Genomic DNA, 14,200 nt, shown 5'->3' on the forward strand with positions numbered 1-14,200 from the left:
AGCAGTTTATCTTGCCTCTCTGATCAGTATCCAGCTCTTGATATGTTTGAGGACTCAGGCCAATGTCAAAGATTAGCTACTTACCCAATCAGGTAACCAGCTCCAGAAGGAAAATTACCTCCTTCCGACCACTTGCACTCACCTGCAGTGACCCGGAGCAATCAGAGGTGAACGGGGCTCCTAATCACGGAAAAAAACCTCCTTTAGGTCAGTACACGCACAGCCCACACACGGCACCACCCAACCTCCTCCAACACCACCTCCCCCACCTGACAGGCCAACTCCCGAGTTCAAGTGTTTAAACTGTCACATCAAATAGGTTCAAACGTGGAGATTACTTGTGCAGGACGCATTGTGTGTTTAGTTTGATGCCGACTGCAATATCCTGCAGCACTGCTGATCCTTGCAGCTCTGGGTGTAGAGTGGCGGAGTCGAGCTGTGTCAAGTAGGGGTGGCTGGTGCCGGGCACGCTCGCACTCCGATCAGTAAGAGGAAGTATGGAAGGTGGGACAGGAAACAGAGGAGTGTTTTAGTAAAGAGCGGTATTGCTCAGAGCACAACCAGGACTCCCTCACTATTTATTTTGATAGGAGTAACCCTGGTCCTTCAGCAGGAGCATGTGTTATAAAGCAGAGAGTGCACACGGTGGCATAGTTAATTTATCCATTTTAAGACTTATGGTACCTTCTGGTTGAGTGACACGTGGATGGATACTCAGCTACGAGTGTTTGCGTTTCATGGACCCTTAAACTTGTGAGGGCCTGAAACCGTGAACACTTCAGATGTGGTGAGTCTGCAGAGTGACTAAATTACAGTGAGGGGACTCTTGTGTTTTTCTATGGTGAACCGTGCCAGCTCTCAGACAGCTGATGAATGAGTCCGAGTCTCGCTCCTCCCACTGATCTCAGATCCTTTGTATAGCCTGTAGTGTAAAAGGCCTGAGGACTGTGAACACTTGGGGCCCAGCTCACAGTACAATGTGAGGACCCAGTGACTGATCATCTACAGCAGGGGGTTGGCAACCTTTTCATGAGGTATTTTAAGATGATATATTTCTACCTGCCTACTGTTGGGTAGTCATCATGATGATATTATGCGGCTGGCAGATAAGAGCCCACTTTTTTTTATGCTGTTCAACAAAACAATGAGCTAAATGTGCAAGCTCCATACGGCTAAGGGGGACGACAGAGTCGGATGATAAGTCTCTGTGGGTTTGTCACCTTTCACATTACACATAGTCATTTAATACATTGTTTATGCACAATACCGACTAGTGCAGGCCTGAGTACAGTTGATTAATTCCAGCACTGATGAATGGACCACCAGCTGACTCCAGAGGAGGTCTGTCCTCCTTTTACAATCAGCTGCTTCTTCAGACAGTTTTAATGATACCTGGTTGGCTGTTTTAAGGACCTACCGCTGTGTGTCGGAAAAAAACCCATCTGAGATAACACATGATGCCCGTTGCCTGTACGCCTATCGCCTCTCCGTCAGTTGGGTCGGCTTGTTCCCCAACTGGACAGGAAGTCTGCTAATCTGTAACCCGATCCAGGGGGGGGGAAGACGTCAGGAACAAGCCTTCAGTGCTTTCACCAATCGTATTCATCACCAGAGCCGGACCGAGGCTCATTTAGAGCGGGAGCATATAGCTTAACTAAACATCTTCGCCATAAAATAAATGCTTCCAGGTTACTCCCAGTCCAGGTTCCACTCAGAGGAGCATCTGATCTCAATTACCAGGAGTGCTATAGGAAGCAGCGAGCCTCGGTCTGCAGGCTGAGCCAACAGCACCATGGCAACCCGCAGCACGTCTACGAGCCCTGCACCGATACGAGTCCCTTTCAGGCACTTGTACGGCGGGGGAATGATGATTTGATAATTAGTTCCTGATGCCTCTCATTCTTTTTCATATCAATCATGTCTAGGAAACAGAATGTAACTCAGATATAGTTTGAAGCTGCAGCGGTTGGTTGGTAAACTGAAAGTCCATTGAAGAGTGATGTATATGGATGCTCTACAGTCGCTCCACTCGGTTTTTCCATTGTGACATTTCAACACTAAACAATGAAAAGAAAAAAAAGTTCACCAAGCACTGACAGTCATGAGCATGTTTTAAAATGTATTGAGAGTGGAGATATCACAATTGTGTTACAGTTTCCAATAATTATGGGTTTTATACATTCCTACAGTTCCCAGAAATCCCCTGTTTAATCAGTGAGAGGGGTAAAATGACTTAATGCTACATGAAAGTGCTCCTCCTACTTCTAAGATTAAAGGTTTTACTTCTTTTTTTTACTTTAAGAACCAGATCAGTGTTCCTTTGTACTGCAGTGGCAACTTAGTTGAAGAAAGCACATATAGGACTATTAAAATATATTTCTTAAAAGGTCAAATCTTTATTGAAACGCACAAAAAGCCAGTTCAAGGCCTCAGGCAGAAGGTTTTGTCTTTCTCTCCATATACAAGAAACCATATAGGCTACCCCAGTGCACCAAATATATAGGAACAACAACAGGTTCAAACAAAACAGGTGTTGAAGACGGTAACGTCCAGAGAAAAATAGCCTACAGAATTAGTTGCATACAATTATTATCTACAAATGGCGAATAGATAAACATTCAGCACAAACAGGCAAGCAGGCATTTTAAGTAGAATAGCCAGGATTAATTGATTAATTGTCTAAATAGACGAATACAATTGTTGTCTAGAGAAAGCATAAAAAACCTGCAAATTGTTTATGGTAAAGTCATAGGAGCCATTTTAGATGCTTCTTCTGATATGACATTAAATTTATCATCAAACATTTTTTATTTTTACCGTAACAAAGCAGATCATTGATCAACATCACTGCAAATGTGCCAGTGGGTAAAGGACTCAACTGCTGTCCCTTGGCCAGATGAAAATGAAAACGTCGGCGTATATGTTCAATGATATATATGATTTTAATTTACATGAACCACGACACATACTAAAATCCCCTCGTAGATAATAGAACATAAAAGAAACCTTTTCCACGGCTGTTGTGGTTTTTGGTTTGGCAAAGACTGATCAGCTGCTTATGTTTTTAATAAGTGTTGTATTCCTAGAATAAATTTAGTTAAGCCCATCTGAACAAAGTGAATTCTTTTTCTGCATTTGTTGCAAATAAGAAACATTCAGCAACTCTTCAGAGAGAGCGGAAGGTAAGGTCTGCGAAGTTCAAAAAAATTAGCTGAACATGTTTTTGGTCAAGATTTGACTCATCTCCATGTGGACAAGCTAGTCATAAAATTGCTACAGTATGCAGGAAATTACTTCAACCGGCAAATATCTCACATAGGTTTGGCTCAGATGATGTCTCTGTGGAAGGTATCAAAGATCAGAAGTTGGCTATTCAACAGTAATGTTTGGTTCATTTTAAAAAGAGGACGTCCTCTGTCCTGTGACTCAACCCCTATATTCCCAAGAAAGCACAAATCACATATACTTTCCCAGTCTGTGTCAGTGTCTCTGTAGTATAATTGTTGGACAAGAAGTCCTGAAACTGCTCAGTAAAATCAAAACTTAATAAGGAACAACTCAATCGGCTGAAGAAGGTTGTGTAATATTATCAAAAGCTCCAGAACGGCTACTAAATGAACCTTGTAGTGCAGACTGTATTCTCAGTATCTGCTCATTGATTAATATACTTTGATGAGTAATACTACGCTCCTCATTCTACATTGAATTGATCAACAAATATTCAATCTTTGATATGATAAGCCGTGAATGCAAACACTCTACTCTACTCTGTTTATGTCTGCAACACTAAGATCAGTTTTGTAGGATGCAATTCTAAAAAAGTCCACCACAGTTAGATAATTGATAGCTGTTTTATCTTGCACACACATCAAGTGTAATGAGGGTGTCTATTGCACAAGAGCATTTAGGGTTACTGGGATATTTAGTACCGACATCTGTTAGGGTCAATTTTGTAAATGTCAATTTGAAATGTAATGGTTTAATTTAAACAAGTAATGTTATATGAATTCGCCAGCAGGTGGCGATAAAGCGCTTTGAAATCTTCCTTGCGCATCCTTCACTGTTTTCTTTCACTGCAATGAATTGAATGACACATTAAAGTTAATAATATTCATCTTTTGAATACTTTTTACACACTAGATGTAATTCTGAGACCAGTTTGCCCACCACATCTGGTTAAAAACGATCAAAACGATGCGCCAGTGGCAGCAGACTTTCTTTGAAATGTATTGCTGACTAAATGGAGGAAGTGGAGGAAGCTGTGTCACCACCCATTCCCTATAGCTGTGGTTATAAAGCCCATTCGACCATATTAGCAGGTCTTTGGGTTGTTAGGAGAGTAGCAAACCCATGTCTCTCAAATTACTTTCTAGAAACTCGTTTTCAGACAACTATAATTTAATTTTGAGCCCTCGTAGGACGATCCGCTCGTAGGAACCATGAAAGGTGAGTCCTCAAATTATTAAACACCTGCAGATAGAATTTGATGTTTTTACTGCCAGATAATATTGTAATTATGTTTTGTAGAGTTTAGCATCTTTTCCATCTGGTTTCTCAACCTGTTGCTGCTGGGGAGCTCATCATGTGCTGCTGAATCAAGTGTTGGTAAGACGGTTTTTCCCCCTCATCACAACACATCTTAATTGTTTAGACTAACAATGTGGTATTTCATGATGATGCATACATTCTTTCTTTATTATGAAGCTTATAGTACAAGGGTTAATGGATAGGGTATTGTATGAGTAAGGAAGGCACAAAGAAATACTGAGAATCCGGCAGAGAATGGGTGGAAATAGGCCTGTTGTATACTGCAGGGCTGATGAGGGAAAGTGGAAACGGGTGAGCAGGTGGATGTGAGAGATGGGCGACTGAGACAGGTGGGAGATTCTGAGAGCATCTGGTGGATGGATGGAGAACGGTAAATGTAGTGGCCTGGGGGAGCTGAGAAGTGGCTGTAGACTTGGACAGAAGATAACAACAACTGAGACAGACATAGTGACAGAAAGTAAAAAGAAATGCCAAGTTTACAATATTACATTTCCTATCTTAATATTGTCACGTAAAGTTCGACATTCATACACTACAATCACTTTTTTCATAGCAAATTAATGAATGACAGCAAGAAGCCCATATTGTAAATTCAAGTTAAACACAGAAAATATCAGGTTGTTGTATCAAAATCAGTGAAATATTAGAAAACAGCTGCAGCAGCAGCAGTGGTGGATGAAGTATTGAGATCTTTTTATTAAATGTAGAAATTCCACTCAATACAAATACAGTCCAGCATTCATAATTCATCATTTCAAGTAAAAGCACAAAAGCAAAATATACTTAAAGTATCAAACCTAAAAGTACTCTTTAGGAAACGCTCCATGAATGGATGTATGAATAAACTGACTTTTTATTTCAAATTAAGCCACCATTGATCGACCTTGATAAAAGAGTGTAATACATATCATAAGCAATGGTATGAAAAAGTGTAAAATAGTAATGAAATACCTACCTATGGTGATTCAATTTAAACAGAAGTAGCACCATTTTGCATTTACTCATGCTGTGTGTGCAATAAATACATTTGTTATCTGCTTTCCTGGTAAACATATAGACCTACATAACACATCAGTGCTATTTTAACTAACAGCTCATGCATGCATTCATACAGTTCTCCTTTTTAGAAACCTACATTTGTTTGTCGTTCATGTAGGGTGGGCATGCTTATCTATCCTCTCATTCATAGCTAATGAGGAAGAAAAAACTGCAGCGTCTCATCATCACATTGGACTTTTGCAAGTCTGAAGGGAGGACAGGAAGCCGTACTACAACAGCAGAGTGTTGAAGATATGAGGAAGGTGGTTGGGGTTGGTGCTAGGCAGCAGCAACTTTTTACAAGCAATGAAGTCCTAATTTATTAAAGACTTTCTGTGAACCGTATATTCTGAGTCAGTGGTGGTAATGAGGGCGGGCAGCCGACTTCCCTAACCCTTAGGCAACCGCTACATTTTTGGGGTAGTGATAATGTGAGATAATAAAAGTTTCGAGTTGTTTTTAGCTTTAAGATGTTATGGGACATGTTTGACACGCACAAACACACACAGTAATATGTAAATTAATTCTACATTTTCAGGTTGTCTGTGTTTGAATTTGGTTTTGGTAATGACAGGCAATACATCATCTGCACTGTCATTTAGTTCAGCAGTGGCAACATTCTTCCAATTATTCATTCATAGAAAGTAAGTTGATCTTTTTCTTCCTTTGCAGTGAATCCCTGTTGTTGTTACCCTTGTCAGAACTCAGGAGTGTGTGTGAGATTTGGTACAGATCGCTACGAATGTGACTGCACTCGCACTGGCTTCTATGGAGACAACTGCACTGTTCGTAAGTACAGAAAAAATATTTAAAAGTCACCCTTCAAGTGAACGGCTGGTCAACTTCCCAAGTACCTGTTAGCTCCAGTGCTACTTAAATGTTACATTTAACCAAACACCATGCTAACCCTAACCACTCTAATGCTCTTCTTATTTTAGTTAAATGATGTATAGTTAAAATACTAAGAAAGGGTTTTTACAATAATCTATAAAGTCTGCAGTTCCTGCAGCTCTTCATCAGAAGGGTGAACGTCAAACAGTCCGATGGACCGATCCTCATCCTAACCCTTCACCACTTAATGAACTAAAGAACTAAAAACATAAAGCAAGGGGCATTTTGAAGGAGAAGAAACACAAAACAAACGTGAAAACACAAAGGTTTCTCTCTATAAAGCATTGATAAATGATTTATTTACAATAGTCACAATTTCTAAACCCTGTACAAAGGCTGATTCATTAGAAGTTTATTTAAAGAATATTTATTCTATCTTTGTGTGCAGCGGAGCTCTGGACAAGAGTTTGTCTCACGCTGAAGCCGAGGCCTTCAGTGGTTCACTTCATCCTCACCCACTTCCACTGGTTCTGGGACCTCGTCAACAGCTCTTTCCTGCGGGACACAGTCATGAGATTAGTGCTGACGGGTAGGTTAAAAAAAACAAGTCAATCAATGAGCAGAATCACACAGACCACTGCAGAGAAGTCAACACGACTGGCTTGCAGCCAATATTTTCCCACCATTTTCTACAGATCTTCGCTGTTATTTATTGTCACAGCATGTACACTTTGATACGCAGTGTTGTCCAGGAGTTTGGGTTTTATTAACGTTGATTTATTTAAAGGTGGAGACACATTTTGATGAATATATTGCTGAGTTCAAAGCTTTTTTAGATAAGGCCTGGTGGGTTAATTGTCATAATATTCGTATGAGAAGCAAGGAAGAGAGGTCAGAGTGGGTTTGCCTCATCTATAGACACAAAGCTGTTTGCATGCAGATGTGTGTATAAAACTGCTTTTAGACTAAATAAATGTGAGCAGTAAGTGCATCTAGAGGGTTTTTTCCTTGATGCAGGACAAGTTTTGAGAGTGTGCAAAAGATTATTTGAACCCACAAAAGAGGAACTGGGTTACTATAAATGAGCATTACGATTTCCTTTGCTCTATATTTTCAGAGTTGAACGCTCTTACTTTGGGCTGTTGTATTCTTTGCAAGCAAACTGAAAGCATAGTTTAAGGTAAAGTCTATTGTTATTCGATACTTAACTTATTGCCAACAAAATCCATGAAAATGCCCATTGGTGCCCACTAAAGATGTTCAAAAAACTAAAAAACAAGCTAAATATTTTGCTAGCAAGTATTGCTACAGGACAGTGTTTGTGGGCTGAGTAGAAATACATACAGTGCTTAAGGTTTGGCTAATTTATGTATTTTTAATAGATTTTGGGCAACAATTGAGCTCCATAGAGCAGAAGAATAAGCTATATCGGGCTTTGTAGCTAGTAGCGTGCTAGTAGGATCAATGCATTGTTGGTTTTGGTCTTTTCATGGGATTTGTTGACAATAAGATACATATAGTATCTGACCAGCCTTATCCCTTAAATCTTTATATAGGTTAGGAAATTAATCAGCTGTCCAAACAAGGTGCTTCATTCATTTCAAAGAGACGGTAAAATTGGAAAATGTACAAAAAATTAATTTGTATTTCACAATATTTTGTCATTTTTCTCACAAAGTCAGAAGCGACCTTATTCCAAGCCCTCCGACCTACAATACCAAGTATGGATACCTCAACTGGGAGTCGTACTACAACATCTCCTACTACACCCGTCTCCTCCCTCCGGTACCTGAAGACTGCCCTCTACCGATGGGAGCTAAAGGTGAGACCTGCTCAACTGCACACAGACAACGGTGTTCCTGAGGAAATCTTTAAATGTTTCTTTCTCAACAGGTAAACCTGATCTGCCTGATCCCAAAGTGTTGACTGAGAGGTTTTTTAGGAGGAAGACATTTAGGCCAGACCCTCAGGGAACCAATTTGATGTTTGCCTTCATGGCCCAGCACTTCACCCACCAGTTTTTCAAGACAGCCTATGAAGTTCAAGGTGGCTTCACCAAGGCTTTAGGACACGGGGTGAGACACACACAGCACTGGCAGTTCAGCAGTTAGCCACAACCAGAATTTAATTATTATTAAACCATAAATACCTGTTACCTTTTATGAATCCATTGTTGGTTGTGAATGTGTTTGACTTTTGAATCTATTGACACATTCATGTATTCTTCTCTCACCAGGTGGATGCGAGCAATATCTACGGAAACGACCTCATCCGACAGCATCACCTCCGGCTTCATAAAGATGGAAAGCTAAAATATCAGGTAATAAAGAAAGTCTTAATTTCAAGAAATATGCTTATTGGCTTTTTTACTAGAGTTAGATGAGAAGATTCATTAATCGCTCACATGTCTTTATTGTAAATACATCGCAGGAGCCAGCAAGCAGTCAAACAGATTTAAAAGAAGAGAGGTGACAGCCTTATAACGAGTCATAATGTTAAATGTGGTCTGCACTTACTGACATGCTCACTAGCTGACACACAATCATAAAACATGAGGATGATTGATTGGTTTCACTGTGGCGTCCAGTGTAGCCTACTTTATGGGTGAAAATTACAATTTTGCAATCATTGAAAAGAACTTTAAAACAGATACACAAACGTTTTATTGTAACGGCCGCCATCCATTTGAGCGTACCCAAAAAGTTAACATAACAGCTCCAGTTACCCTGCAAATATATTATACCCCATAGCTCAAAACAGTGTATCAGCTACATTTAATAGCCTTGCAGCGGGTTAGCTTACCTTAGCTTAGCATAAAGACAGGAATCAGGAGAAACAGCTAGTCTGGTTCTGTCTGAACGGAACAAAATCTACCTACCAGCATCTCATTTGTTTAATCAAACCAAAAACAGTGATGTGTGGTACCAATATTTTCATCGAAGTTTTAACAAGAAAGCTATTTAGAATATTTCCCAAAATGTCAAACACATCTACATTAAGACTTACAAGCTATATGGCATTTTCTTGCATTTATCTTTGAAATATCAGACATCTTGATAGTAAAATTAATCTTATAACTGTATGATATGAGTGCCATTACAAAATATTTTATAAATATTAGTATTTTGTGGTAAGACTGTCAGTCTTGATAAACTTTTACTTCCTGTGTCACACTGGTTGGTGCCTTCGACATGCTTGTTATCAGGGTTTGAGAGGGAACTTCCTCAAACCATTTTTTTTATCTAAAAGGCACTCTGCTTGAGGATGTTCTGTGGTAGGCCTACTCTACCAGCATGGTATTCACAAGTCCTGTCATGACCTGTGCACAACAAAACTTAAATTTACCGAAACATGGGGAAGAAAATGGGGTATTAAAATGGTTAAATGGTTCAGAATCACATCTTCAAACTATCTCTCTCTGAATTACTTGTTTTGTTTGTTCACAGACAGTAAATGGTGAGATGTACCCTCCTACTACATCTGAGGTCCCTGTGCACATGGTGTATCCTGAGAACTTCCCTCCAGAAAAGCGCCTGGTCATCGGTCAGGAGGTGTTCGGCCTCCTGCCGGGCCTCACCATGTACGCCACCGTATGGCTGAGGGAGCATAACAGAGTCTGTGACATCCTGAAGGCAGAACATCCCACCTGGGACGATGAGCAGCTCTTCCAGACCACCAGACTCATCATCATTGGTGAGGGCGTCGGGAGCAAATCTTCTTTCTCTGTTCTCTGTGACAGAGTGATTGGAACAAATATATATTTGAATTATTGTAAATATGAAATAAACATTGTTTGGTGTTTAAAACTTTAGAAAACTGTGAAAACATATCAAAAGTGACTTCATATAATGCCTTGTTTTGTCCGACCAACACTCCAAATCACAATAATATTCCAATTGTTATAATTTAAGACCAAGAAAAACACCTAATTGCTGTAACCTGTAACTGCATCATTTTGGGCATTTTTGCTTGCAAAATGACTTGCAAGATAAGTTGATTATTAATTTTCTGTCAATCAACTAATAGAGGAATTAACTTATCGTTTCAGCTCTAATTGTTTGAGTAATTATCAGTCATTTTGATAAGGTTTAGCTCAGTGTGTGACATCAAGTGATGATATTTTTTGCCCCCCCCAGGAGAGATCATCAACATCATAATAGAAGAGTACGTGCAGCATCTGAGTGGTTACCTGCTGAATCTGAAGTTCGACCCCACCCTGCTCTTCAACGCACGCTTCCAGTACAGCAACCGCATCGCTCTGGAGTTCTGCCACATCTACCACTGGCACCCGCTCATGCCCGACAGCTTCCTCATCGACGGAGATGAAGTCCCGTACTCCCAGTTTATTTACAACACCTCCCTCCTCATGCACTACGGTGTGGAGAAAATGGTGGATGCCTTCTCCAAACAACCTGCAGGACAGGTAGATAAGTACCGTCTACTGTTTGTTTACAAGAATCCAGTGATAGAGGTACCAATGCAGCTACAGCCTGGTTAGTGTTGCTTTTTTAGATGTGAAGTTACTTGTACTTAGGTATGTACATTTAATGTTACTTTATACTATATTGTACTTTTTACTCCACTACATTTATCCCTCAGCTGTAGTTATTAGTTACTTTTCAAATAAAAATTTTGATGGAGAGATTTTAACTCTAAACTTCTCAGATGACTTTATTTAAGTATCTGTTTAAGTCCCAAAGAAGTAAAATCATTCAATAGTTAACAAAAGAACGGTTAGAGAAAAGTACCAAAAAATGAAAAACAAATTAGTGTAACATAGCTTGTTTTTTTCCTTCTATCCAGTCCCATTAATCCGTCTTGCATTGCTGCATCAGTATTAAAAATAAATACTGTAAATGTCAGTCAAGGGTAATTTTCCTGCAGATCAAGTACTTATACCTTTCGTTACTTAAAGTACACTTTGCTGATGAAACTTTTGTACTTCTCTTTAAAGCTACTAAGAGGAACTTAATAACTAATTTTTATGTTCCCCCTATCTAATTTCCTATTGTATTGATTTTTGCTGTCCTGTAGACTAAAGCAGTAGTGTCTCTAGCACCAGATTCCCTTGAGAAAACCTCTCATTTTACACGTATTTCTAAGCACTGTGTGCACACTGTGTTTCTTAATCACTTCCTAAAATCAAATGAGAGACAATATTCTCGTATCTTTCAGCAGCATCATTTTCTTGCAACGCTTTATATCTGTTTGCTGAGAATTAAGATGCACAGTCAGTAAGTGTTTTTTTTTTGTTTTTTTTATCTGGCTGATGGTGTCACTACGAACAGTTCAGTACTACAGTAACGTCTTTGTTTGTGTTTCAGATAGGTGGAGGTCACAACTCTCATGCAGTAGTGCTCAAGGTGGCAGAAATGGTCATCAGAGAGTCCCGAGCAACACGCGTGCAGCCCTTTAATGAATACAGGAAGAAGTTCAACCTAAAGCCATACACCTCGTTTTATGACTTCACTGGTAAGCAGCAATAATGTAATATAGCATTTATGCTCTTGATTTCAAATTTGACATTTCTTTGCCGCAGTTGGATGTCAAATGATTTTAGGAAAAACGAACGTTATCATTGCAGAGATGAAGTCGGTATTTTGTCTTTCATTTTTGTGGTAACAATGATAACGATAAAAGTTAAAAATGTTGACCACGTGGCATTGCGCATTTCTGCAAGTGTGATCCAAGATAGAAGATCCAAGAAGAAATGTATTCATGAAATACATATTTTGGTTCAGAAACGATGACATTCAACGTTTCCAGTTGTTTGCAGAAACATACGATGACAACATTTCTTCTGGCAGCTGAGTAGCATCACTGGAGCTGTGCTGCTATAGTGGATCGAAACATAAAACAATAGGTGTTGAGATGACTGAGAATGGTTTAGCACACTATGTTTTTGAAGTGGTTAAAGAAAAACACCCATTTAATCTGTGTGACACATACAGGGCGGTCTGGTGTAACATGATTTATCAGGCCAACAGTTTATTAACTGCTGTTTTCTCTTCTCCAAATAGATGACATAGAAATGGCCAGAGGTCTGGAGGAGCTCTATGGTGACATAAATGCTCTGGAGCTCTACCCCGGCGTCCTGCTGGAGAAAACACGTCCCAACAGTCTATTTGGTGAGAGCATGGTGGAGATGGGTGCTCCCTTCTCCCTGAAAGGCCTGATGGGAAACCCCATCTGCTCCCCTGAGTACTGGAAGCCCAGCACTTTTGGGGGAGAGACAGGTTTCAATATCGTCAAAACTTCCACTCTGAAGAAACTGGTGTGCCTCAACACCAAGTGGTGTCCATACGTGGACTTCCATGTTCCCCGGAATAAGGAGGAGGCAAAACCAAGGAAATTACCTACTGAACTTTAATAACGATTTCAATAATCATAATTCGTTTCTGAATATACTGACTGTGGGAGATACTGTAGTTGTATTTAATATAATTATTCTTTGTCATAATCCCATTTGGACTGGATTTTAGGAGAGGAGTGATTTTGTGACCTGGCCACTCCACTGGGGGTTTAAGTACGTTGATCAGGAGCAACTTCGCATGAGGAAGGGGTGCAGATCAAACCAATCAGGTTCTGTACTGCAACGATGAGGACTAGATCATGATTTATTTCTGTCGTATATAATATGAATTAAGAAAAACCTACAATCCCAATACTAAACGGTTAACTGTGTGAGTTCTCGACTGATGAACAGGATGTAGAGGGTGGAGTATCACCTCATAGCATGCGTGAGAAAAGTGATCACACACTGCTGTGGTTTTGTCTGCAGTACTTCTCTGTTTCAAATGTAATTAGTTCATGTGTATTTAGTGTTAACTAAATAAGTAAAACCAATACTGGTATCATGTCATGGGGGCTCGCATGCTGAACACACTGCAGGATTACTGTACACTACTTCTGATGCAAAAATAACTGCAAACTAATCTAAATTAAATATCTATTTTGAGAAGTTACAGCCAGCATGGCAGAAAAGTGTGGTTGCACTGACCTCTGTGGGTTACATTTCAAGACTGTTTCATGTCGAGTGTGATCGCTGCACTTAGCAGATTTCAGCTGCTAGAGGGCAACAAATACCCATTTAGCTGCTGCAGTTTCAGATAGTGTGCATGCTGGCTCACTGTCATAAAACAGAGACATCATTCATGTTATTTCCTGTGGTTTTCCTTCTATGAAAAGTCAAAATGTCTGCTGTTAAAAAGCCTTTAACTCTACAAAGAGTGACCCAAAACAATTTATTGAATAAGATTAGAATATGAATATGAATATGTTACCTATTGAAAAAAACAAGTCTCTGTACTACATTAATTTAAAATATTCACCCTTTCAATAGCTACAGGAATAAAACAGTGTATTTTTTAGAGTCAAATGTAGTATCAAGAGAGCTCTTGATAAAGTAAAAACTCGCATGTAAATGAGTTCTAATGGATTTCAGTCGTAGCTTGTAGCCTGTACTTTATCCCAAATGTTTAGAGCAAATATTAAATTCATGAAAAAATTGTAATTCATCTCTTCTATTTTAAGATTAGTCCGATTAATACTTTACTGAACTCCAAGATCCCAAAACTGTAGATTTATAAGATGGGACCAGAATAAGGATGGGATGCTAAATTTTATTATGAAAAAAAAAGGCCCTGAAAGGCCTGATGGGAAACTCCATCTGCTCCCCTGAGTACTGGAAGCCCAGCACCTTCCAGAGAGAGACCGGCTTCTGTATCATTAAAACTTCCACTTTGAAGAAACTGGTGTGCCTCAACAGCAAGTTGTGTTCATT

General features: G+C 39.6%; 1 protein-coding gene across 1 annotated transcript; it reads left to right on the forward strand.

Annotated features, from left to right (window-relative positions):
- Nucleotides 1-4,337: 4,337 nt before the first annotated feature.
- ptgs1 (prostaglandin-endoperoxide synthase 1) lies at nt 4,338-14,165 on the forward strand. Its single transcript, XM_031849616.1, has 11 exons — nt 4,338-4,446; nt 4,528-4,605; nt 6,259-6,375; nt 6,866-7,006; nt 8,096-8,239; nt 8,311-8,492; nt 8,654-8,737; nt 9,864-10,110; nt 10,554-10,840; nt 11,742-11,889; nt 12,438-14,165. Exons 1-11 carry the CDS (start codon nt 4,440-4,442, stop codon nt 12,785-12,787), a joined length of 1,785 nt encoding a protein of 594 aa, XP_031705476.1. The 5' UTR covers nt 4,338-4,439; the 3' UTR covers nt 12,788-14,165.
- The last annotated feature ends 35 nt before the right edge of the window (nt 14,166-14,200 follow it).

Source organism: Anarrhichthys ocellatus, unplaced genomic scaffold, assembly GCF_004355925.1.
Source record: "Anarrhichthys ocellatus isolate YVR2014 unplaced genomic scaffold, GSC_Weel_1.0 scaffold9, whole genome shotgun sequence".
Taxonomy (NCBI): Eukaryota; Metazoa; Chordata; class Actinopteri; order Perciformes; family Anarhichadidae; genus Anarrhichthys; species Anarrhichthys ocellatus.